The 26,950-nt window shown below is 36.7% G+C and overlaps 1 protein-coding gene across 4 annotated transcripts in view; it reads right to left on the reverse strand.

Annotated features, from left to right (window-relative positions):
* Positions 1–26,950, reverse strand: part of LOC118801058 (ribonuclease inhibitor-like) — a 60,456-nt gene that overhangs the window by 16,701 nt on the left and 16,805 nt on the right. For 3 of the 4 annotated variants that reach the window (XM_036561247.1, XM_036561249.1, XM_036561246.1), the window contains 7 exons: positions 23,745–23,934; positions 18,363–18,539; positions 12,485–12,652; positions 8,900–9,076; positions 7,778–7,951; positions 4,156–4,329; positions 790–966 (listed from right to left, as the gene is read on the reverse strand). In XM_036561247.1, the coding sequence (XP_036417140.1) occupies positions 790–966; positions 4,156–4,329; positions 7,778–7,951; positions 8,900–9,076; positions 12,485–12,652; positions 18,363–18,539; positions 23,745–23,934 (1,237 nt within the window). The remainder of the gene's footprint in view (positions 1–789; positions 967–4,155; positions 4,330–7,777; positions 7,952–8,899; positions 9,077–12,484; positions 12,653–18,362; positions 18,540–23,744; positions 23,935–26,950) is intronic. The other variant, XM_036561248.1, reaches the window with a different exon arrangement.

Below are 26,950 nucleotides of genomic sequence, written 5' to 3' on the forward strand. Positions count from 1 at the left end.
TGCTGCTGCCTCTTCTGCCTTGATCGGGTGCCACTGCTCGCCAGCCCTCTGGGCTGGCTTGACCACCATCAAGCTTCATGCTGTACTACGTCGTGCAAACCTCACCCTCACAACCTGACCCCACTGCTAACAATATTTACTATCCGTTGTCGACCAGAGGAGGATGGGTTCCCCTTCTGAGTCTTGGTTCCTCTCAAGGTTTCTTCCTGTTTTCTCTAGGGAGTTTTTCCTTGCCACTGACGCCACTGGCGACGCTCATGGGGGCTCGGACCCGGATTTCTTTCTGTAATGCTGATTTCTTTGTAAAGCTGCTTTGTGACAACACCTGTTGTAAAAAGCACTATATAAATAAACTTTGCTTGCTTGCAACTCTGACTGTGCTCTAATATTACCCGTCCCATCGCCGCTGTTGCAGCCGCAGCTACAAGCCTGCAGGTGGATGAAGACCAAGCAAAATACACCAGAATGAACATAAAATTCCTTTCTAAAAAAGAAAATTTGTTGTCTGTGGAGACCACATGACTATATTAACATTTTTGACCACTGAAGAACAGGGTAAAAGGGGGCTAACAAAGTATGCAGAGAAACAGATGGACTACAGTCTGTAACTGTAGAACTACAAAGTGCACCTATATAGTAAGTGGAGCTGATAAAATGGACAATGAGCATAGAAACAAGGAGGTGGTCATAATGTTATGCCTGTTTGGTGTATATTTTCACAAGAGGATTATGTGTGTGTGTGTGTGTGTGTGTGTGTGTGTGTGTGTGTGTGTAGAGACCATAACTCACTGTAGTTTCTCCAGTTTACAGTGTGGATCCTCCAGTAGTTTACAGAGCTCCTTCATTCCAAAATCTCCTGGATAATTGTTGTTCAGGTTCAGCTCTTTCAGCTGTGATGAGCAGTTTGATTTCAGAGCTTTAAACAGTTCAGCACAGCCATTAAATGTAATCCCACACCATTGCAGCCTGCAGATAGCAGAAAATCTCCTCACACTTACAGCTCAACACACATGCAATACACAATGAAGTAGTGAATAACACACAGATTAAAACACCCACCCCCCCAAACACACACACGAACAGAAAAAGGTGCTGTTGTCCACATGTCAGACTTGATAAAGTGAGATTTTGTTGTTAATATTAGTTTCTGAAAAATATTGTGGTTTCACAGTTTACTGTTTTTCAGGTAGTTTATTCTGAGACACTGTAGAAGCAAAACAGACACAAAACACTTACAGTTTCACAATTTTCAACACTATAAAACTGGAACATGAGACACAATAACAATAAAAATCTGCAGCTCATTTCCCAAAACAATAAACCACAACAGCAGAAACACAAGCACATTTTCTGATTCACATTCTGTTCAGAATTTACAGACATATGTGAATGTTTGTGCCATGACAATAAGTTCACATCGTCTACAGAGAACACATTTTTGCACATTTTAATGCAAAATTATTGTTTATTTAATGAATTTAACATATTTAAAAAAAAATAAACATAAAATGTGGCCTGTGCAAAAGGTTTAGCACATTTCTTATTGTATACTGTTGAATTTTCCACAGTGTAAAACTTAGCAAATAAATAGAAAAATTTTTAGTGCAGAAAAATGTTAAATTTAAGTACGTTCTTTGTAGAGAATGTATTAATTTATTTACACTTAGGTGTTCAAAGTTTTGTGTATGTATCTCCGTGGTTCTTCTTCATATTCTTAGGGATTTTCTATTTTTGAGTCTAGGTTCCTCTCAGTCTTTTTCCCCATAGACCTAAAGGAGCTTGTCCAAGTTTTCCTCTCTCGAGTCTCCTTCTGGACTCGGTTGCAACAGTTTTGCATAACTTTGTACTTACGATTGTGCGTAAAAACTTTAATAAGTCCTCACTAGTAACACTAGTTTGTTTCAAACTCAAAATCTTTTTACTAAATTTGGCTGCACCCCAAATCCTTAAGTCATGTCTTAACCAGTAACAATTAACTAATGCATATGTCACTTTAACATAATAACATGCTCATAAGCAACCTGGAAATGTGCTACTGTGGAAACGCAATGGCAGCTTGCACTGACATTTTATATATTACAAATATCTTCACATAACTGGAACTGTGTGCGTTAGGTTTTTATTCGGAGTTAAAACTAGTATGAAGATTAGAGCTGTAAGTGCAGCATTTAATACTTTGAGCTTAGTTAACCTAGAAGTCATGTTTGCAGTCTTCCTGTTGCTTTCTAAAAGGTTTTCATTGGTTTTCTCAACATGTACCCCTGCTTATGTGGGGGTGTAAATATTTATATTACATATAAAATATATATTTCATAACATTCTCGAAAGTTGTGATATGCCTTATAAAATGTGCTATACTAATACTGTAATTTTTTAATTAACTGATTAGAAAGGGTTATTTCTAAGGCTATTGTGAATGTTAATGGTGTCCTCCGTCCTCATGCCACTCTTGCTCCACTGCTAAAATGTTTCCATTCCATCACACATACACAACACGCTCCATTCTGAGCATTAGAATGGCCCAAAGCAGTCCAGCTTTCTTGTCATCTGACACAGTGTTAGTTTCTATAATGCTGCTCTGGTCTACAACTGGTTCACTAACCACTTTGGATTTTTCATTCTTTTTCTTCCACCATGCTCTCCATTTCTCAGTGCTATAGTTATAGTTATGTTCAGCACAGTGATGGAAAGCAGATGACCATCAGCTTCACAAAGGCATCTCAAAGGAGGTGTATGGTAATACAGAGGTGGGGTCCAGGACTGGATACAGCACTCTATATGATATACATTTTCTGTTGTTTAGGCAGGAGAACACGGTTTGTGATGTACAGTGCCATGAAAAAGTATTTGCCCCTCCTAATTTATTATATTTTTGCATATTTGTCGTTCTTCAAATTAATTTTAATATGTCTAATTATAATTATAACTTAATTTAATTATAATTAATTCAAATTCATGTAATTCCTCCACAGAGATGTAAAAGACTTATCTCCGGTTACAGGGAGTGTTAAGTTGCTGTTGTTGCTGCTTTCTTTTTCCCCTGGGCCACATAGGTGTGGTTTATCATTTTTTCCTAGTTTTCTCCCTGATTTTGTCATTTAGTCATGTTCAAACATGCTATCTTGGTCTCCCTAAATCAAACAATCCTACCAAACTGGGAGAGAGAATGTTAGCATATGCTTTCTCTGAGAAACATGCTCCACCACGTCTTTTCAAATCGCTGCTAACGCAACGTGGTGAACCATGACTATAAGAGCTAGGCCTTCAGCTCGGGCCATAAATTTCAAAACTCAGACAAAACATTAGGGGAAAAAAACACCTCAACGATAATGTTAACTTCTGCTGTTAGTGTTAAGCTAATGGTAGTTCACAAGAACACTTTCTGAAGAGGCTGAAACTTCTTATTCAAGTTTCCTGTTTCACCTTAAACATGCCTAAATGGGCCAGAATGTAACTGCGAAACCATTTAAGGTGAAACGAAAAATTAGAAAACAGAAGCTCTAGATTCAACATGTACATTTGGAGCTTCTAAAATACACTGTGATTAATTGATTCTTCTGTCACTTCCTAATTATGCTGATCGTTAATCTAATGCATTCGGACTTCTCTTCAGCTCTAGTAGTCATATCCAATAGGAAAGAACACGAGAAATCAGGAGGGGCAAATACTTTTTCATAACATTGTAAGTTAGGTGCTGTGTCTAAACCAAAATGCAGATAGGATGAATTTATTTATTTGTATATTGTATTGCAAACAGAGAGACACTGGAGCAGATTAGATAAGTATGGATCTTTAGGGGAGCCCATTTTTCCAGCAAAATTTACTAGGAGTGGAAAAAGCACTGGGGTGAGCAGAGGGGCTCTGTGTGTGTAAAAAGTAAATATTTTAACAGATAATATAAAGACTACAACATGCTTTTTCACTTTAAAGGAAATATTGTGTCATAATGTTATGTATGAGCTAATCATGCTCTGTTTAACCTAGACTTACAAGACAGTTTTGCCTTTTAAACAAGAAGTGTGTGTAAAGTCTAAACACACTTAAACTATATTTACACACCAGTGATAAAAATAAGCTTTGCAAGCACAAATATCTTCTCAAAGGCATTCCAGGGTGAGAGCATATGTGTGTAGAGACAGTAAGTCAGTAACTCACTGTAGTTTTTCCAGTTTACAGCGTGGATCATTCAGTAGTTCAGAGAGCTCCTTCACTCCTGACTCTCCTGGTTTATTGTAGCTCAGGTTCAGCTCTCTCAGCTGTGAGTGGTTTGATTTCAGGGCTTCAATCAGAGAAGCACAGTCTTCCTTTTTAATCCTGCAGTCAGCCAGCCTGCAGAGAGAAAAAATAGAAGAAGAAAGACTCCTACTTACAGCTGAACACACACACAATACAATGAAGTAACAAGTAAAATACAGATTAAACTACATAACAGACACACATGCATGTGCGCGCACACACAAACACACACACACACACAGAAACAAAAGTGAACAGTGTCATTGAAAAAATGAGTGATTTGATAATGTAGGATTTTGATACTAATATTAAAGTTTCTTAAAAAACATTGACATTTCACAGTTTACTGTTTTCACGTCATTTATTCACACTGTAGAAGCAAAACAGACACAAAACACTTAGTCTCACAATTACTAACATGCTAAAACTGTGACATGAGGTGCAATAACAATAAAAACCTGCAGTTCATTTATCAAATCAATAAACCACAACAGCAGAAACACAAACACATCTTCTGATTAACACTGTTTAGAGTTTGTACTCCTGAATGCAATGCAATGATGTGCAAATCATTTACCATTTAATTGAAAATAGTACGAAGACAACACATCAGATGTTGAAACTGAGATTTTGTTTTGTATTTTGAACAGCACACTGTCTCTGCTCAGCTCAGAGATCTAGATCTCCATAAAGCAGAGGTTGAAAAGTTCTTGTTGGTTTTGTTGAGCAGAAGTAGTTCTTCCACTTTGTTGTGTAGAGACCACAGATTGGAGAAGAATAGATGGTAAAGGCAAATCCACACTGTCTGAGGTGCACGAGTGCACCTACCTCTCCAACACCTCCCTGCCAGGTTGAGCACCCATTGTAAGTATTTCCAAAAACTCTGGAAGAACTCCAGAACAGTTTCAGAGGAAATGTTGTTGTCTCTCATGGTCAGTAACTGTGCCCTACTCCAGCTGACTGAGTTTGATGCACAATAGATAGGAAGTGTTCGGTTGCAGTTGTTGCTGCACCAGTTATTATGTTTAGGGGAACTTTTTCACATGGGTGATTTTTCCTTACATTTGCTATTTTTGCAATTTTCTCCCTGATTTAATCATGTACTATTGTAACTGTTCTGCCCATGTACTGAGAAACCACACTACAACAATACACATCGTCTTCCTCAGCAATGCTGCTCCTCTACTTCAACAGTGCAGCTCCTAGCTTCCCTCGATAGTTCTGCTTCTCATCCTCAGTGTTGACATGAATTTCTTAAGAAGTTTTAATAAAATCACATAATAATTAAAATGATGAACAATATGGAAGAGAAAAGTGCTTGAGATTGAGACCCTTTATGGTCTAAGTGAAAATGCAATGTAATCAATGTAAGAAATAAAAAGTATTTTCTTTTCTGTTACATGTGTCGTTGAGCAAGAGCACAATTATATTTAAAATAATAAATAAAGAATACTACTTGTAGTAACACAGCTAACGCTGGCACTGATAAGTTAGTGAAGCCTGCCATGCTCTGACCATCCAAAAGAGAACATCCAAAATACCTGGCTGAACATCAGCTGTGCAAATTCATGCACTCCATGCCTAGAACACTTCAAGATGTTATCTAATAGAAGGGATACGCAACAAAATATGCAACAACGGTCACGCACATTTGAAGTGGAGTTACTGGATTTTGTGCAATAGCAGTAGTCTCTGCATTTAAAGATTCCAGTACATTTTTTTTCTAGCAGCGAGCAACCTGCCATAAGAAAAATGTACAAAATACTCCAAATATGACCCACTTGGCTGCACAAACTTGTTTTAGCCCAGAGCCGGCTGATGTTTTCTGACAGACGGGAAGCACAGGGGGCAATATTCTAATAACCAAAAAAATAGAAAACCTGAGTACTTAAACTACTGTATATTAATTTATTATTACTTGATGACATAGAGATGTATCAATCTACTTCTGTACTTGTGAAGGTGCACAGGACCAGTATATTATAATCATTTTCTACATTTATCCCCAACCAAATGGGTTTTATTTTATTAACAACACTGATTTCAAACTTTTGAATGTGTATCTATTTTCTAGCTAATCCTCTAAGGTTAACATTAATAAGGTTGACATTAACAGTGTCTGCTTCAAAAAGCAGCTACAGCTGCAAAATTATATACTCACAAAATCTACTAAATGCTCTACTGTTAACAGTTGACTTGGCAAATTAAAGAAAAATTTCTAATATAGAAGTTTCTATATATAGTTTCATTTTCCAAATAGTGAATACCATAAAAACCTACAAGGTTCATGTAGCCTGTATCTCTAATGCTAGTTTACAAATGACTCCCCTGCAGAAGTGAACACGCATTAAACAGCAGACTATTTATAGTTTAAATCAGACAGTTAGGCACATTACAGTGGTGTACTTAAACAAACAGTACCAGAGTGCAGTTTTACAGAGCAGATCTTTCACACTTTGCTAAAAGTAGTAATTTGCAGTATGAGTTACAAGCAATACAGACACACTGTTAACCATTTCGGTACTGAGTTATATTAAATTTTAGGGGACGCTGTGCTTCCTATGAAATCTTAATGCAATGATCAACTAAATATTACATTTACTAATGTGTTCATAGTGAAGGTTAGAGCTGAATGGATTAAACATAGATATGTTATTATTTTATTATTTTTCTATTCTACTGTAGGCCATTGCATGTTTCATTCTTTTATCATGATGTGCTATAGAGATTGTTGATTTGAAAGAATCAAAATATTGAAAGTATGTTGAATAAAAGTGGGCTGAAAGCACTTTTTGGGGGTGTTTATGGCCTACTTCAGAGAATACTTGGTTGGTCACAGGGTAAACACTACCTCTACATGAGGGTGTGGAAAAGTTTGGGTACCCCTCGATTCAGCTCAGTAGCTGTGTGTTTGAGAGAGTGTTAGTGTCTCAGGAGGAGTGATGATTAGCAAACCCCTAACATTTGACATTTAAACATAATAAAAATATAACCTGAATTATGTAACATTTAGCAAGTGCATTTTTACTTGCGTTTTAGTTTATGTATTAATAATGTTTTAATACTGAAAGCACATTTGAGCAGTTATTTTATGTGAGCCAATGATAAAAGTGATTAGGCCAATCATAATGTAAACTACGCCTAACAAATGAAATATCTTATCTATAACTTTGTGTTTAAGGGTCCTTCATTCAAGAGGCATGAATGCAGCCAGTATAAATTACTACAAGAATCTACTTGTACAAGGAGTCTTCATACTATGCACTTCTATACTGAACATGGTTCTATAATGGCTGAGTAGTTTGTACCAGATCAAAATTAAGTTTGCTATTTAAGACGCAGCCACTGTGTTCTGGTTTCAGTTCTCTGACTTTTAATAGAGAGAGAATGTCTGTAACTCTCTGTAGTTTCCAGAGTTTATAGTTTGGATCATTCAGTAGATCACAGAACACTTTCACTCCAAACTGAACTCCTGAATCTCTTGGTTTATTTTGTGTTTGTGTGTGTGTGTGTGTGTGTGTGTGTACAGACAGTAACTCACTGTAGTTTCTCCAGTTTACAAGGCGGATCATTCAGTAGATCAGAAAGCTCCTTCACTCCTGACTGTCCTGGATTATTGATGTTCAGGTTCAGCTCTCTCAGCTGTGAGGGGTTTGATTTCAGAGCTCTAATCAGAGCAGCACAACCTTCATCTGTAATATAGCACCATTCTAGTCTGCAGAGAGAAGAAGAAAACTCGTCAGTAAGAGTAATAGATTGAACCTTATACAATGCATGTAGACCATCTGAGGACCATTTTGTGAACCACTGCTCAATTACTTTTAATGTAAATAGGTTTGTTTCTGGGTGTAGGCTTTGCTTTTTGTAGAGGATGAGTGAGACAAGCTTGAGGATTACAGTTTACCTCAATAAGCTGGAAATCATCAAAATTCAAACAAGTAATCCTTCACTTAGCACTGTACTCCAGTTTTCCTCCTGGTAGTGAAACAAACACTTTAGCTTGCTCTATCTAAATCATTTCAACCAGTTCTGCAGTTAAAATATCAGGAAATTCACTGTGATTTTGCTCTCTCAAACTTTGTTCAGCACGACCATTTTTGTTTCTTCTGTATATTGTCTAAATTCTATTCAAACTAGCATGTGTTTTCAGTTTATGTTCAGCCAGCTAGTGTTATGAATTGTCACAAGGAAAAAATAGAGTATTTATTTCATTGTGTACAAAATCATCAAACTGATCTTTGTTTTGCACTGCTTTCAAGAATGGACAAGCTAAGCTGATAGTCCACTATGTTTAGAACATATAGGGGGTGAGGGTTGGTTAAAATGATCTTCTTCCACTATAAACTTGTTGATAATTGTTGAGTTCAATAGTGCTTTAAAATTGTTTACTGTAGAGTACGTGAATAATTACACTACTTTTTGTTCCTATAATTGTGCTTGTCATGGCTATTCATGTACCACTCCAACATGTTTTATTAAATATTTATGTCATTATCGTTCCTGGTGTTCAGTGTTGCAATGGCATTAAATTTGCTGAAGAATGCATACTGACTTGTTTAAGACTTCAGACTCCACTTAGAGTCTGAAGTCCACTCAGAATCAACTTGAGACGTGTGTATGTGTGTGTGTGTGTGTGTGTAAAGGCGGTCAGTCAGTAACTCACTCTAGTTTCTCCAGTTTACACTCTTCTTTCCTCAGTAGATCAGAGAGCTCTTTCACTGCTGAATATCCTGGTTTATTGTAGCTCAGGTTCAGCTCTTTCAGCTGTGATGAGTGGTTTGATATCAGAGCTTTAACCAGAGCAGCACAGCCTGCATCTGTAATACTGCAGTCAGACAGCCTGCAGAGAGAAGAAAATCTCCTCACAATTACAGAACACACACACAGTGCACAATGAAGCAACAAGTAACACACAGATTACATGCACACACACACACACACACACACACACACACACACACACAGAGTGCTGTTGTCCACATTAGGGATATCATAATGTGAAATAAGTTTATCTACAAACCCCTTTTCTGGAAAAATTGGGACATTTTGTAAAATGCAATAAAAACAAGTTAATTGAACCTTGAACCTTTAACTGACAAAAGAAAAGTTGTTCAATGTTTTCACTAACAAACTTGATTGTATTTTGTAAATATAAAGTTTATGCAATATCCAAGTTATGAAACATTCCACAATAAGCTGAATTGGTAACAGGTGAGGGTATCATGTTTGGGTATAAAAGGAGCATCCACTAAAGTATCGGTCTTTGAAAGTAAAGATGGGTCATGGCTCAGCACTTTGTTCCACTTTGTGAATTGTCAAACAGTCAAAAGAACATTTCTCAATGCAAGACTGCAATGAAGTTAGGTCTCTAGCCTTCTACCACACATAATATTGTGATAAGACTCAGAAAATCCAGAGAAATATAATACAGAGGATTTACTCATGTCTTTCATTTTTATTCATACTTGTCTGTTTTTGTATTACATTTCACTGGGAATTCGGCATTTTAAATTGCTCCTATAAAGGTGTTCTGCCTCCTCTTTGTTGTTCAGGTGCAACAGCCTTGCTCCTGTAAATACACTGCAGTTATCTGAGGTTTGTTTTGGTGAAATACTTGTTGTTAGACCCTCTGCTTAAAAACTGTATCATCAAATAATCCCCCTCATAATATATTAGGCAAGTATACATCATGTTTAGAAAATGCCTTTTTGTTTTTCTATGTCTACAGTGGATGGGAGGTGAATGATAATTGTGTGCTCAAACTGAATTAATTTACAGCTTTTAATCTGGGTACAAATACATTTTCTACTCTGAATCCCATGTGCTAAAAGACTTTTTCATGGAACTGTTCCTTTTAAACATACACAAAACAAAAATGCTAAAGCTGCAGGTTAGAATAATAGATAGATTACTATATATTCTTGTAATTAATAATTATAATGACAACCAAACCTTGGTAGTAGTTTATTTATATAACAATGGGAAATGCTCAAAATGCCTCACAGTCCTAAAAATACTAAGAAAATAGCAGTGGCAATCCAGTAGAAAAAATAAATCATAAGCACTAGCAGTTAAATATGACTACACCAAATATAACTTAAATATAACATATTTATAACATATATATATATATATATATATATATATATATATATATATATATATATAACTTAAAAGATAAAAAGAATAGAATATAATAAATAATGAAAATTATTTGAAATAACTAAATACATCAGAAAAATAAAATAAAAATTGTAAATGAGGAAGGTGCAAGTTGTGCAACTGCACATTTTTCTACCTCTAATTTCTTTATTCATGTGTTGATCAGATGAACAGAACAAAAAAGCCAGTATGTTACAGTAGCTTTAAACATAGCTTAGCCAATCAGATTTTAGTTTGTTAAACATTCCATTAATTATTTTAGTTATATAATGTTTCATGTGTCGATGTCACCAGAGTGAAATTTAGTACTTTTTCCTTTTTTGTTGTGAAAAATAATCAAGTTATTTGTATTTAGTTAGTAACTGTGAAAGGCTAATCAAGTCAGATGTACTTAGTAACTGGGAAAAGTTAAAAGTTTAGTGGGCATGATGTAAACAGTATTTTTCCATCAAATCCATGCTGTAATTGAACACATTTTTATGTCTGTGCTTAAGGTCAGAAAAATACATTTTGCACTTGCATTTGTGATAAGAATCTGAAGAATCAGTTGCACAAGCATGTTTTTGGACTATAATGGGTTTGAAAATAACTTGACACTGGTGGATTTATCATTTCTCTATATGATCAAAATTATTGGAACATTCAGCCTAATGAGAAACTGTAGAACAGACTGAATTTATATCACAATACCTACATTTAGAGTCAGTTATTCATTCAGCCTAATGAGAAACTGTAGAACAGACTCAGTTTATATCACAATATCTACATTTAGAGTCAGTTATTCATTCAGCCTAATGAGAAACTGTAGAACAGACTCAGTTTATATCACAATACCAAAATAACTTGACGCTGGTGGATTTGTAATATCACACCCCTGTTACACCACTTCACCCACGTCATCACATCACTATCATTTCTGACCACCAAAACATCAAATCGGTGTGAACGGGCATCCAACCAAATTAGTAATAAGCCTGCATTATACTGAAATATTGCACTTGCACAGGCATGACAATAGAGCCCTATGTCCTCTACATGATCAGAAGTATTGGAACACACCTCTTAATCCTTGAGTTCAGGTGTTTCATTCAGTCTCATTGCCACAGGTGTATAAGATCAAGCAGCCAGCCATGCAGCCTGCCTTTACACACATTAGTGAAAGAATGGGTTGTTTTAAAGAGCTCACTGAATTCGAGCATGGTTCTGTAATAACCACTGCAACAAGTCAATTTGTGAAATGTCTTCCCTCCTAGATATTCCATGATGAACTGTAAGTGGTATTATTGAAAAGTGGAAGCATTTAGGAACCACAGCAACTCAGCAATGAAGTGTCAGACCACGTAAAGTTACAGAGCAGGTCACCGAGTGCTGAGGAGCATAGAGCATAAACATCTCCAACGCTCTGCTGATCAATAACTGCAGAGTTCCAAACCTCCTGTGGCATCAACATCAGCACAAAAACTGCACCAGGAGCTTCATGGCAGTGTTTACATGGATTAGCAGCTGCATGCAAGCCTTACATCACCAAGCACAATGCTAAGCGTCGGATGGAGTGGAGTAAAGCGCCGAAATGTATTCTGTGGAGTGACGAATCAGCTTCTCCATCTGTCAGTCTGATGGACGAGTCTGGGTTTGGCGAATGCCAGGAGAACGTTACCTGCCTGACTGCACTGTGCCAGCTGTAAAGTTTGGTGGAGGAGGGATGATGATATGGGGCTGTTTTTCAGGGGTTGGCCTAGAACCCTTAGTTCCAGTCAGGGTCAATATTATATTTGGATGTGAAAATAATATATATATATTTTTTAAATAAAAGTGATTTGAGACTTCAAATTAGCAGATTCACCATTTTTTCTATCTATAAAATATAAATATTCTGTCCTAAACATTGGGAGACATTACTGAAATTGGTTTTCAAACTATTTCAAGCTATTTAATGTAGAAAATGACCCTCAGTCATAGACAATATAGATCAAAATGCTATTTACAGCAGTGAGACAACTAATGATAAAAGATTTAGGGTACACCAGAAAAATGAGTTTAAATGGATTGAAGAGAGGAATATAGTGAAAGTAAGTCAGTAACTCACTGTAGTTTCTCTAGTTTACAGTCTTTCTTCTGCAGTAGATCAGAGAGCTCCTTCACTGCTGGTTTATTGTTGTTCAGGTTCAGCTCTGTCAGCTGTGACAAGGGGTTTGATTTCAGAGCCTTAATCAGAGCAGCACAACCTTCATCTGTAATACTGCAGCTCGTCAGCCTGCAGAGAGAAGAAAAACTTCTTACACTTACAGATCAACACACACAATACAGAATACACAATGAGGTAATGAGCAACAGACTGAACCTCACAAGACAATCTTTACAACCATCCTCTCTCTCTGTCTCTCTCTCTCTCTCTGTCTCTGTCTCTCTCTCTCTCTCTCTCTCTCTCTCTCTCTTTCTCTCTCTCTGTCTCTCTCTGTCTCTCTCTCACACACACACACCAGTGTATTATTCCATTTTTATTGTGTGTTTGTAGGAAAAAGTGGGAGTAATAACAGTGGATGTCTGTGTGTGTGTGTGTGTGTGTGTGTGTGTGTGTGTGTGTAGAGAGAGAGAGACAGTGACTGTGTTTGAAACTACAACTACTCAGGTACTTTTTCACAAAAGTAGCAAACAGTATGCAGTGTGTGACCAACATGAATTTCTCCAGTACACCACAGATACCTAGATGATGTATATAGCAAGAGAAAATGAGCCTCTGGCTTTGGGGGTCTCCTTAAGCTGTGTTCAGAATTAGTCGATTATAGGGGACAAACCACATGCGTACAACAGATTTGTGTTGTCAGCAGTTGAAAACTGTTTTGAGTTTAAGCTCTGGAATTTCTAAAGATTTCTAATGAGTACCTACAGTGTTATTTAGTTTGCTGCATGCACTGAAACTGACATTTAGCACTAATACATATAATATAAGCTGGTTATTCATTCAGCCTAATGAGAAACTGTAGAACAGACTCAGTTTATATCACAATACCTACATTTAGAGTCAGTTATTCATTCAGCCTAATGAGAAACTGTAGGTCAGACTCAGTTTATATCACAATACCTACATTTAGAGCCGGTTATTCATTCAGCCTAATGAGAAACTGTAGAACAGATTAAGTTTATATCACAATACCTACATTTAGTCAGTTATTCATTCAGCCTAATGAGAAACTGTAGAACAGACTCAGTTTATATCACAATACCTACATTTAGAGTCAGTTATTCATTCAGCCTAACGAGAAACTGTAGAACAGACTCAGTTTATATCACAATACCTACATTTAGAGTCAGTTATTCATTCAGCCTAATGAGAAACTGTAGGTCAGACTCAGTTTATATCACAATACCTACATTTAGAGTCAGTTATTCATTCAGCCTAATGAGAAACTGTAGAACAGACTCGGTTTATATCACAATACCTACATTTAGAGTCAGTAATTCATTCAGCCTAATGAGAAACTGTAGAACAGACTCGGTTTATATCACAATACCTACATTTAGAGTCAGTTATTCATTCAACCTAACGAGAAACTGTTGAAAACTGTGCATACCTGTGAAAACTCACACTCTTAAGTAACACGTTATGCATGGTATGGATGCAAAATGCAGTATGATGTAAAGTTGCTGAATATTGCAATGATAGTATGATTCAATTATGATTTAATGTGTCTCTGACTATTTGCTGAATAGAAACAGTAGATACCAATAATGACAAAATTTTGTATATTTGACATACATCTTTTTGGTGCTTTTCAATTAGAAAGAGTATCAGTGGGATCACTCCTGAAAACAAATTAATTATAAAATCATCTCCTTCAAAAATGACAAAATCACAACAGAATGCATTACGATTGTGCAAAGTGCAAAATAAAAGTATTTAAATAATTACAGGTATTTACAGCACAACTGCAAGTATTTTGGGGGTGTATTGTAATGATGTTGGATAACAGTCAGCATTCCCTTAACAGCTTTCTTTATATAGGTGTACAAAAATGAATAAATGTTCATTGACCTGCTTTTTCATTAAGTACACATTGTTTCTACACTCATTGTCCATTTTATCAGCTCCACTGACCACATAGTTTCACTTTGTAGTTCTACACTTACAGGCTGTAGTCCATCTGTTTCTCTGCATACTTTGTTAGCCCCCTATTACCCCCCAAGTACTATTTGGGTGGTGGATCATTCTCAGCACTGCAGTAACACTGACGTGGTGGTGGTGTGTTAGTGTGTGTTGCGCTGGTGCAAGTGGATTAGACACAGCAGTGCTGCTGGAGGTTTTTGAACACCTCAGTGTCACTGCTGGACTGAGAATAGTCCACCAACCAAAAATATCCAGCCAACAGCGTCCTGTGACCACTGATGAGGGACTAGAGGATGACCAACACAAACTGTGCAGCAGCAGATGAGCTATCGTCTCTGACTTTACATCTACAAGGTGGACTGAGAAGGTAGGAGTGTCTGATCCACTCGCACCAGCACAACACACACTAACACACCGCCACCAAGTCAGTGTTACTGCAGTGCTGAGAATGATCCACTTTGGGCAAATGCATGAGAATGAGTTTGAGTTTTGGGCAAATACAGTGGACAGGAAATTCCACTCAACTATCAAAAGCTTACAGATTTTTGTGAAAAGGTGATGAATATGAAATCAGACTGATCTGCTAACTTCTGATCCTGTTGTTCATTCTACAAGCTATGAGTTTAGCCAAGATTTGAGCTACATTCATGAAAGTGAAAATGGCCTGTAAGAGCTGCATTGAAGTGTATCCTGGCCTGGTTTTAGAAGCAGCGTGATAGATGCCTTTGTTTCAGTCAAGTTCAAACACTTCAAGGAGAAGGGAAGCTGAGAATTTGGCTGAGAATGTTTTTTAAACCTGACTAATCAGCCATCTGTTCCAAGGGTTTAGCCATTTTGCAATGCTGTGTTGGCATCTACAAACTCCTGTATTTACAAGAGTTCTAATTCTTCTTATTTTTCAGGATCAACCACAGGCAAAAGAGAATGTGTCATTTAGGTTTTAAACACTAACACTGGTGAAAATAAGTGGTACCAAAAAAAAAAAAAATTCAAATCATAACATACACTACATGGATAAGTATTGGGGCACCCCTCCTAATTATTGAGTTCAGGTGTTTCAGCCACACACACTGCTAACAGGTGGATAAAATTAAGCACATAGCCTACATATAGCAGTCTTGATAGACAAACACTGGCAGTAGAATGGTTGCATGATGCTAGATCTGCCCCTGCAGAATGTTAGTACTGTGAAATGGAAGCATTTAGAAGCAAAAACACCTTAGCCACGAAGTGGTAAACCATAAAAAAGTGCTCCGTGCCTATTCTCTGTTAAATCACTCACTAAAGAGTTCCAAATTGCCTCTGGAAGCAACATCAACAAAAGAACTGAGCTTTAGGAGGTTTCCAAGCTTATCTGTCAGCCTGACTGCATTGTGCCAGCTGTAAAGTTTGGTGGAGGAGGGGTGATGCTGTGGGGTTGTTTTTCAGGGTTTGGTCTAGAACCCTTAGTTCCAGTGAAGGGGAACCTTAATGCTTCAGCAGAACAAGACATTTTGGACAATTGTACGCTTCCAACTTTGTGGAACAGTTTGGGGAAGAACCTTTTCTGTTCCAGCATGACTGAGCCCCAGGGCACAAAGCAGCTCCATAAAGGCCTGACTGGGTGAGTTTTGTGTGGAAGAATTTGACTAGCCCTCACAGATCCCTGACCTCAACCCCATCCAGCACCTGTGGGATGAACTAGAATGGAAATTGTGAGTCAGACCCTCTTATCCAACATCAGTGTCTGATTCACAAATGCTCTTCTGGCAGAAATTCCCACAGACTCTCTCCAAAATCTTGTAGAAAGTTTCCCAGAAGAGTGGAAGCTGTTAGAGCTGCAAAGGGGGACCAGCTCCATATTAATGCCTATGGATTTAGACTGGGATCAAAAAAGCTCCTGTAGGTGTGATGTGCAATTCTCCCAATACTTTTGCCCATATAGTGTATGTATATCTGTGGGCCTCTTTCAGTTTCAAGCAAACTTTTGGGACAAATTAAAATGAGAAAGCTGGATTGACACTTTTTTTTTTCCGCGAGAGTAGAATTATGCGTAATAACAATTCTGTTTCTACAACAGTGCATACTACATACCAATACAAATGTACAAAGTGCTCCTATTTGTCACTTAATAATAATAATAATAATAATAATAATAATAATAATAATAAAAATAATAATAATAATGTTTATTTACAGGGCATTTTTCATACTGACGGCAGCTCAAAGTGCTTTACAGACAGGTGATAAAGCTTAAGAGTAATAGAAGAAACCATGAGTATTCATTTAAAATCATATAATTCAATGACACAGATGAAATTAAAAAGACCAAAGAGACATAGAATTTTAATTAAACACTAAGTTAAAAAGATACATTTTTAACATTTTAAAAGGTGGAATTGTGATTCTACAGTTTAAAAAAAGCAGAATAACAGACAGACATTCTGCGATGTAAGTGGGTGATTCAGGTCATTTTGAGCTTTAAAAACTAGCAGCAGAATTTTTAAAATCTATCCTGAAAGATCCAGGCATTTAGTGCAGCTCTTTCAAAACAGGGGTGATATAGCTCTCTGTGTTGGTGTTGTGAGGATCCATGCAGCTGTGTTCTGTAGGAATTGTAGAGGATGAATTGTTTTCTGCAGCAATAAGATCATTACAGTGATCAACACTGCTGGAACAAACACATGAACAAGTTTCTCTTCGTCACTCGGGGATAGAAAAAGCCAAACCTCAGTGATATTTGGAGGTCAATGACAACATGAACCAATGCTGTCTCAGTACTAAAGTTAGAATGAAAACCTGATTGAAACTTCTCATATAACTTGTTTGCTATTAGATATACATTTATTTGTTTAAAAACAACTTTTTAAAGGAAGGTTTTAAATTGGTCTAAATTTATTTAGTACAGAAGGGACCATGCTACTCTTTTTTACTTCTTTTTGTTAGGAGCTTCACCAAAGCAGCTTTAAAAGCATCTGGAAAAGCACCTGTTTACAGAGAACAGTTTACAATAGGTAAAACATCATTTTGAACACAATGAAAAACCATCTTAAGAAGTGAAGCAGGAACAGGATCAAGATCACAGGTGATGAACTTAACTTGTTTATAACAGTTTTGAGCTCTTGATAATGAATAACAGAGAAAGATGTCATTACTGATGTAGGTCGCTTATCAGGAAGGTTATAGGAGCTTGTTTCAGTCAGCTGAGCTGTCTTATCAATGCTTTTTATTAAAAAAATAAATAAATCACAAACTCTTTGCAAATCTTAGAAGATAAATCACCATGAGACACACTAGCAAACAAGTTAGGGTTAATTAGTCAGTCTATGGTGGAAAAAAGACTTTGGTATGATCACTGTCCAACAAAAAACACCAATTTCTGTCAAGTTAGTTATATTGGAGATGCATGTTTTTCTTTGAACAGCAGCAATGTATTCTGTATTTTGAGAGGAAAACTCCTATAAGTGCATATGCAATGAGACAAAAGCACAAAATACGAGTAATAGTTCCTTTGATCTTGTTGTGGGGCTGATGATGAACTTATCACTCCTCAATCTTGGCTCATCTTAACACTTAAATAATACCACTTACTCTTGATCATGGCACTTAATGTGACAAATCAAATTGGGATCCTTTCTTCATTTATTTATTTAAACATGGAAAAACTATGAGCCTCCCTCATGGTTTGGCAACGTTAAAAAGGTGTCACATTAGCAGTCTGTACTAGCTTTAAGAGCTTGATTGTCCTAGTTGCCAAAAGAGATTTTACCCTTTAACAAGGAACTAGCGTGCGTGTGTGTGTGTGTGTGTGTGTGTGTGACAGAGAGAGAGAGAGAGAGATGAGAGAGTGTATGAGTGTGTAGTGAGAGAGTGATCTTACTTCAGTGTCTCCAGTTTACAGTTTGGACTCTTCAGTGCTTCACAGAGCTTCTTCACTCCTGAATCCTGCAGCGATTTATTCTTACTCAAGTCCAGTTCTTTCACTGAGGACTTCTCTGAGCTGAGAGCTGATGCAAGAACTGCACAGCTTTTCTCTGTGAGACCGAGACCAGTGAGCCTTTGAGAGAAATGATGATACATTAGAACACTCTTTACACACCACACACACACACACACATAACTCATATATATATATATATATATATATATATGAGTTATGACATAACTGAAGTTTGAGCAAAGACCATGCCTAAACTCCTTCCCAATTCCAGCTTCCTACAAATACCAGTCCTTCACTCCTCCTACTCGTGATGAAATTTCGCACCCCTCCTCCTCCCCCTTGTCCATGCCTGCACTTGATCTTTAATAGGGGGGTCGGCCTGCTTGTGATCCACAGAAGCTGTACTGAACTCCAGCCCAAAATGCCCCAGAGTTCCCCTCCTCTCATTATCTCACTTACCAAGGTGTGGTCTGCATTCGCAAATATATACTAAACTAAAACTAAAATATACTATAAATATATTGTTTTAAAACACACACAGCAGGTTAAAATATCAACTACTGCACAAATGAAACTACAAAACAGCAGTGCACAAACCCACTCTGCATTAAAGGAGAGATGAATCACAGGGCAGAATCATGACTGCCCTCCTTATATTTACACTCATGTAAAGAAGAAGATCATGTGATATACTAAACTTGACAAAAGTGATATTTTCTAAATGGGTACTTTTACCTTTACATTGATGTTTTAATATTAATTAGTTTATTTTTTAAATCAGAACATCATGAATAAAAGCATGTGAGGTTGAAGCAAACTCCAAAACAGGAATGAAATTATTAGGAATTGGTAAAAATGATCAAATACACACAGTGTGGCAGCAATTTACAATTTTACAAGAACGTTTCCATTCACTTTATTTCAAAAAATAAAGTTGGGAGGATCTAAAAGTCCTCCAAATGCTGAAAAATACTGGGCACTGCACTCATGGTCACAACACCATTTCAAGTGTATTTCAAGATTATGGCCAAAATATCCAGTTAGGGAACAGAAGTGACATTCATTAATGATTTAGCTAAGTCAAAAACAAGTGTGCTTACTTTAAGTTATTGTTTTATGTTCCATTAAATGCTTCTGAGACATTTCTGGAACAACATACATTTTACAGTGGTCACTAAAGATGAAAGTATGACAAGAACAGGAACCTTACAATCATAAACCTCTTAAGAAAATGCAGAGTTTCACATCACTGCTTGAAGAAGTCCCAGTTGTTACTGTTGAACTCTGAGCCAACAAAATCCTGCCAGATGAATAACTGCCAGCTGAACATCACTTGTGTCTGCTAAGAGACTCTATTTAACTGATGTACTTTTTATATTCCCTTTGTAACTCAAGATATTCTGACCTCACTAGTGCAGGCTGAGCAGGTTAGCAGAAAACTAACGTGCTAAATGGCTAACCAGCTAATGCAGAAAGTACTTAAAAAAAAAAATACAAAGTAGAGAATGTAACTTGCGTGCCTGTTATGAGCTTAAAATATCTGTATTTAAACTAGAGCTGACATCAAAATCCAGTATGGCGTCGACCTAACCCTGCTAGCTTAGCACTAACATACCATGGTAAAAATGGTAAGCAAATAAATAGATTTCTATATGAAACACTGCCATCTAACGTTATTGCCTTAGGGCTTTATAACTGTGCCTGACTCTCAGTGTAAATAAAATGAAAACATTGAAATTAAATGACTTTATTAGTGTAAGTAATTTGAGTAGTCTATAAATAGAATCTTCTGGCCAAATTATTTCTCTCATGCAGGTTCAGGTTTCTGTATTTATATTTAAAATAAGAAATGTTATTTATGTTTTTTTATTCCCATAATTCTGTCATATTCGGATGTTCTTAGTATTTAATATAGTCTGTTTAAGCTTCACCAGAAGATCTGTCCAAGTCACTCTAGACATATAATGTTTATAGTGTTCATGTTGGACTGTGTTGAGGGGGGATAATGTTTATATTGGCCTGTGCCAAAGTGCTGATAATGTTCTTGTTCAAGGTAATATTCATGTTGGCCTGTTCCAAAGGTGGGATAATGTTCATGTTGGACTGTGATGGGGAGAAATGGTAATGTTCATGTGCTCCTGAAGGGGGGATCATGTTCATGTTGGCCCTAGCAGGGGGAGAATGTTCATGTTGGCCTGTGCTGTGGCAGTGGGGCAGACCATACCATTATTGCGACTGTCCAATCATTAGGCAAGGCAAGCTTATTTATCTAGCATCTTTCATACACTGTGATCATTCATAAGTGCTTTGCAAATGAGGAAAAACAAAGATAATTCAATATAACATTTATAAATTAACAAAGTAAGGAAGAATGGAAATTAAATGGACTAAAACAAGATTAAAAAAAGATTTTGAAAGAGAAGAAATTAATCATTAAATTAAAAATCAAATTAAAAATTATATTAGGATAATAGAGTGGCATTACAGGAGAGAAGCTCAGTAGAGCTAACAGTGTTTTAAACTCATTTGAAAGTTGCTCAAACAGGAACGTTTTCAGGCTGATTTAAAGTGTCCAGTGTTGGGGCTCTTCTAATGCTTTCTGTCAACTGGTTCGATTTAAGAGCAGCATAGTAGCTAAACGCTGCTTCTCCATGTTTAGTCTTTACCTTCAGCAGGACTAACTGACCAGTTCCTAATGATCTGAGAGTTCTGCTCAGCTCATATTGCTGCAGATCAGTTAAATACACTGGTCCTTACCATTAAGTGATTTATAGACCAGTAATAGTATCTTAAAGTCTATTAGCCAATGTAAGGATTTAGGAATGGGGGTGATGTGTTCCCTTCTTTTACTCCTAGTGAAACTCTGGCAGTTGCATTTTGAATCATCTGAAGCTGTTTGTCTCTGTTGGGAGTTCAGTTAGGTGACCATTTCAGTGATCAGTCCTGCTAGAAATAAAGGGATGGATGAGCTTCTCCAGATCTGCAGTCAGAAAATGTTTCATTGTCAACAAGGATGTCAACAAGACTGTTATTGGATCTAGTGCTGTGAATGATTGACTGACTTATGTCAATCCAATTTCATGTACAGCTAAATGCTGCCTGAGGTTTTAACTCTTTTCATGGTCTCCCGTGGCAGAAATTTCTTAGCAGAGCTGCCGGACTAAGCCTACCACCGATATTTTGCAGCAGCACTATAAGATGATGTCATCGGTGGATGATCACAGAGGTGACATCGATTTCCAAGACATCAACTGTGTGGAAGAAGGCAATGGTAAATCACTTCTGTACTTTACCAAGAACCAAATAGAAAGGCACAACAGAAAGACTGTAGAGTGCCAGAAGATGGGACCCTCATGTCAAAAGACACACAACTTGTTACTGAGCAAGAACTGACGATTGGATTCCTATAAATACAGTTTACGTGTATGACACGGCAAGGTCAAAGCCTTCATCTAGTTGCTGACGTGAGAAAAGTGAAAAATTTAAAAAAATAATGCAAAATTTAAAAAAGAGAGTAAATACAAAATCACAGTCAGAACCTGGTATGTATAAAGTATTAATTATGGCAAGCTGAAAGTAGTGAAGATGGAAATAGATCATCTACACATCAACATGCTTTGGATCAATGAGCTAAAATGGACTGGATTAGGACACTTTCAATTAGGGGAACATGCCATCTACTACACGGGCCATGAACAACAAAGAAGTAATGGAGTGGCTTTCATTGTCAGCAAGGATGTCAACAAGACTGGTATTGGATACAATGCTGTGAATGATCTACTAGTGTCAGTCCGATTTTGTGTACAACCATTTAACATTACGGTCATCTAGGTTTACACAAGAAATTGAAAAATTGTGATCAAATAGACAAGACAAGGCAAAAAGGATGTACTGGAACTCTACATGTACTGGGGTAATCAAAGAAGAATCAGAGAAACAACTGGGAAGAATCAAAAGCAGAGAGAAATCAAAACTGATGACTGATGTTACAGTGGAGATTGCAAAAAAGAAGATAAAATGAAGATGAAAGATTTTTTAAGAAAATGAAACTGTGAATTCAAGAGAGCTGCCAGGAAGGACAATAACCAATACTACAACAACATCTGTAAAGATATTGAAAATGGGAACAAACGCAGAAAAACAAGTACAGCTTTTCAGATACAGGAGACTAAAAATAAATTTCAGCCACAAGTATATATGCTGAAAGATGTTGAAGAACAAATCATAACAGAAGAAACAAAAATAAAAATAGATGGAAGGAATACACAGAAGAACCTAAGACAGTCCCTAAGATCATTGCCAAGAAGAAAGCCACAGGAATAGATAACATTTCAACAGAAATACTTCAAGTTTCAATATCAATATAAACTAAGTAGACACTAATGTTTGTGCTGCTAATGTTAAGTCATGTAATGTTAAATGTGATGAGTATTTTTACTACCTTACTAAAAAATCTAGTAAACCTGATTGGTATTGCTATTGTTACAATTTTCTTGGTGGATATAAATAAATTATAATAATGTGTCCCAAACCTAATTTTGAGCACTGCACCTTTTTTGAGTTCATTTTTGTTTCATCAGTCCACAACACTTAATTCCAAAATGCTCCAGGTTCAACTAGATGTTGTTTTGCATAATTCAGATGTTGACTTTTATGATGAGATCAGAGTTAAGATTACCTTCTGATGACCAACACTGTACAGTGGGTCGATGCATCACTATTTCTGTGTCAGCCAAATCATCTGTAGATCACTGGCAGTAATGTGGGGGTTTTGCTAAGCAGTTTATGAGCAGTTTTTTCAGAGATTTTTCTGGGTCTTTTGGTCTTCCTTTAATGTGTTTATAATGTACACAAACTTTAAAAGGGACTCTGTTCTTTTTCTGGTCCTCTTTAGCATTAATGAGATCATGTTTACACCACACCTCCTTTAAAAGTGAGCCACAGGAGTCTCAGGAAGTAGTCTGAGTTCAGGTCATTTGTGGGGCTGTTAAGAGAGTTTGAGTTCAGCTGACATGTTTACGTATGCACAGACAACCATGACTCAGCGGAGTCCACTTAAAATACTGAAACAGTCGCAGTGACTGTACAATTACAAGCAGGAGAGTTTAGACTTGTAGTCTTGTTTCATAGTCTTGTAAGAATCGTCTGTCTTTAGTTTCAGACCCTCAGTCTGCTGCTTAGATGAGCTAATGGCTGTTAAATGTAAGCACAACGCTCTGAGAGGTTTGAAGGGTGATAAAATTACTATGCACTGGAAATGTACACACTTGACTTGGATTAAGGCCCACAAAAAAGAAAAAAACACATATGGAAAATACTCACATAACTGCAGAGCGAGATTCCACCTTTTCCTGCAGCTTTTTCTTTAAATCCTTTAGTGGGTAATTTCTTAGGAGGTTCAGCAAACGAATGCATTTTGCGGAGTCATCATGCTGCTTCTTTTCTGACTTCTCCATCTGCACTGCTGAGTCATCACACTGCTTTTTTTCTGACTTCAGCAAAGCACATATCACTGATGGGGTAAACAACAAAAAACAGCTTATTATATATATATATATATATAATTTTTTTTTTCCCAAGTACTGCCAGAAATAAAATCAAAATCTGACTGTCTCAGCCAGGAAGCTCAAACTGGGCCATAGTTTGGATCTTCCAGCAGACCTCAATCACCACAAAAATGGTTCACTGACAACTGAATTAAGGTTTTACCATGACCACCCCAGTCCCTTGACCTAAACTCCATAGAAAACCTGTGTGAGGAGCTGAAGAGGAGAGTTTTGGACCAGTTTGGACCTCAGAATCTAAAGGATCTGGAATGGGTTTCTATGGAAGAATCTTTTACCATGTGTTCTCCAGTCTTAAGCATCATAGGAGAGACTCAGAGCAGTTATCTTTGCAAAGGAAAGCTTTGGGAAAGTATTAAACGAAGGGGTGCCAATAATTGTGGCACACATAGATTTGAGAAAATATGATATGAGAAGAAATATGAATAGATATGAACAAATAATTCAAACAATATTTCAAACAAACGATCAAATGGATCAGCAATAAAGAATGTTTTTTGCAGCCTGTTTTGCTCATGCTTACCAGGGGTGCCAATATTTGTGGAGGGCACTGTTTATATTTTCCAATCCATTCATTCTGGATGGGTATATGGTGTTGTAAAGCAAAACAGTCCCCCTGAAAAAGGTTATTTGTTCAGATTTTCCACTATTTTCCATCATCAACATTCCATATAATCTCAGAAGACTCCTGTAGGTTCACTGGTGGTTCTGGATAGTAAACAAAATGTCTATATTTGTGTTGTAGTCATGGCGACCCCTGGTTCCTATCAGCACCACTGTAAAGAAATGTTCTTTAAATAAACTATTTCACATCAAATCAGTCTGAATGTTTTTTGTCTCAAACACTAGGTCATACAGAAATTTTGAAAATGATGATAAAAATGATGACTGATTATTTCTAGTCATGGAAGGTGGAGTATGGTGGGAAGTGGAGGGTAAGCATGATATATTGTTGGTTATTATACAACAGTTATTTTCACTGTATTTCTAGGCAAGTTTCCTTTCACATGTTTTGCAAATGTTATGCACATTTATGAATTTCAGCAGAAAAAGTTATGTCTCCATCCACTACAGTTATGTGAAGAAACTTTAGATGACGTAGCTACAAAGATTACAGTCTGCATCAAAATGAGCAAGGTGGGGGGGGGATTTAACATGGTTTTTGCCAGTTTAACTTGGTTCTTTACAGTTATTTGCCATCTTTTTATTGCCGAGCAGTGGCCCACATAGTGAGGGCTGCAATCTCTGTGTCACCCCAGTGAAGTCCTCTTGCATCTGGGAATGCAAACGCACCAGACAGTTCTGGGAGCACACTGTACAGAGCCATTTTTCAAAAAGCTTTGGATCAGGCGTTTCAGAATGCTGCCATGACTAGACCATCTATAGGGCCTATATTTTCTCACTTACAGCTTAAAACATTAGCTTTAGCAGTATTCTAACTTTTTGTATTTTGATTTTGGGCATTTTCAAAATTCACAAAAAATGGATGGAAAACCCGATACTACGCAAAGGTTGCTAAGTAACAACTGCTTTGCAGCTAACAAGTAATACATTCTACTTCACCACATACAAAAACAGAATCACTTTTTTCAAGATATTTAACTTTGTCTCCATGATTTCTCATTAAATAAATGTCAAAAAATGATCAAACCCATATTTTCTCACTCCTGAAATGCAGAGAACCAACTACATCCAAACATTCTGAAACATGCTGTATAAAGTATTTAAGAAGCGCAGATCACCAAAGGTTTAGTCATTAAACAGTAATTCTAAATTATTTCCCCATGTTTTTAGCTGAAAAAAGGCAAAATCACATTATATCACTTGTAGTAAAACAAGTGACTTCATTTAACTGGGATTTGTAATTGGCTTAAGGTTAGCCACTCCCTTTAGTAATGATTTACTAAGATATGTGATTTTGTCTTCTTTTAGCTAAATACACTGGAAATACCTTTTCTAGCACATTTAGATGCTCCCTTATTGACCAAAGCATTTTATGGGTTTCCAAAACACTGTGTTCAGCAAAGTGTAATGACAGGGCTTAGTAATATATAAAGTAATAGTCTTTCATAAGTGAGAAAATGTAGGTTGATCATTTTTGGATGCTTTATTTAATGAGAAATTAAGGGGAGAACAATGAATATCCAGCAAATGTCCAATATATAACCGACTTTACTATGCTGTCCATAACTCAAACCGAGGCTACTTTTTTAGTGGAAGGAATTGCTCATATTAAAGTACAATTGATGTAATATTCATGTTTTACTACTTAAATATATATATTTTTTCCACTGATACATGGTGATTTATCCTGACAATTCCAGAGTAACAAGAATTTAGTTTTGTTTTTGTTTTTGTATTATTTGACTCAATATGGCATGTATTAATAGGACATTTAAAAGAACATGAACTAATAAGGTAAAAAAGGCCTATTTTGATTTCAGGTTGACTTAGTGATTAAGGATGTTAGATTGAATATAAGTTTTGGAACTATGAAGCAAGCATTGGCATACTTTTCAGTATAAGAGCATTTTCACATTTATTTATTAATCCCAATTTGTATGTCACTTTTAACATATGTTTACACCACATTCATCACCTGCTACTGGGCTAAAAGTTCACTGTTAGGTTAGCAGTGTTTTCCGCAAAGCTTCCTGCAGTGAAATAGGCCAGTAACTGGGTTAAATATGCTAGTAACTCACGTAAATATGCCAGCGGTTGATTGAAAGATGCTAATAACAGGGATAAATATGTCAGTGGTTGAGTGAAATATTCTAGTAACTGAGGCAGATATTTCAGTGGCTAAGTGAAACATGCTAGTCACTCAGGTAAGTATGCCAGGAAAAGAAAGTCTGGTAAAAGGACTTTCCTCTGGTGGAGGAAGCTTATCCTGATAATTATGGATTGGATTGTCATCATTTCTTTAGCTGTGTACTTTAAGTGTGTTAAAACCAATTTCTGATC

Source organism: Colossoma macropomum, unplaced genomic scaffold, assembly GCF_904425465.1.
Source record: "Colossoma macropomum unplaced genomic scaffold, Colossoma_macropomum, whole genome shotgun sequence".
Lineage (NCBI taxonomy): Eukaryota > Metazoa > Chordata > Actinopteri > Characiformes > Serrasalmidae > Colossoma > Colossoma macropomum.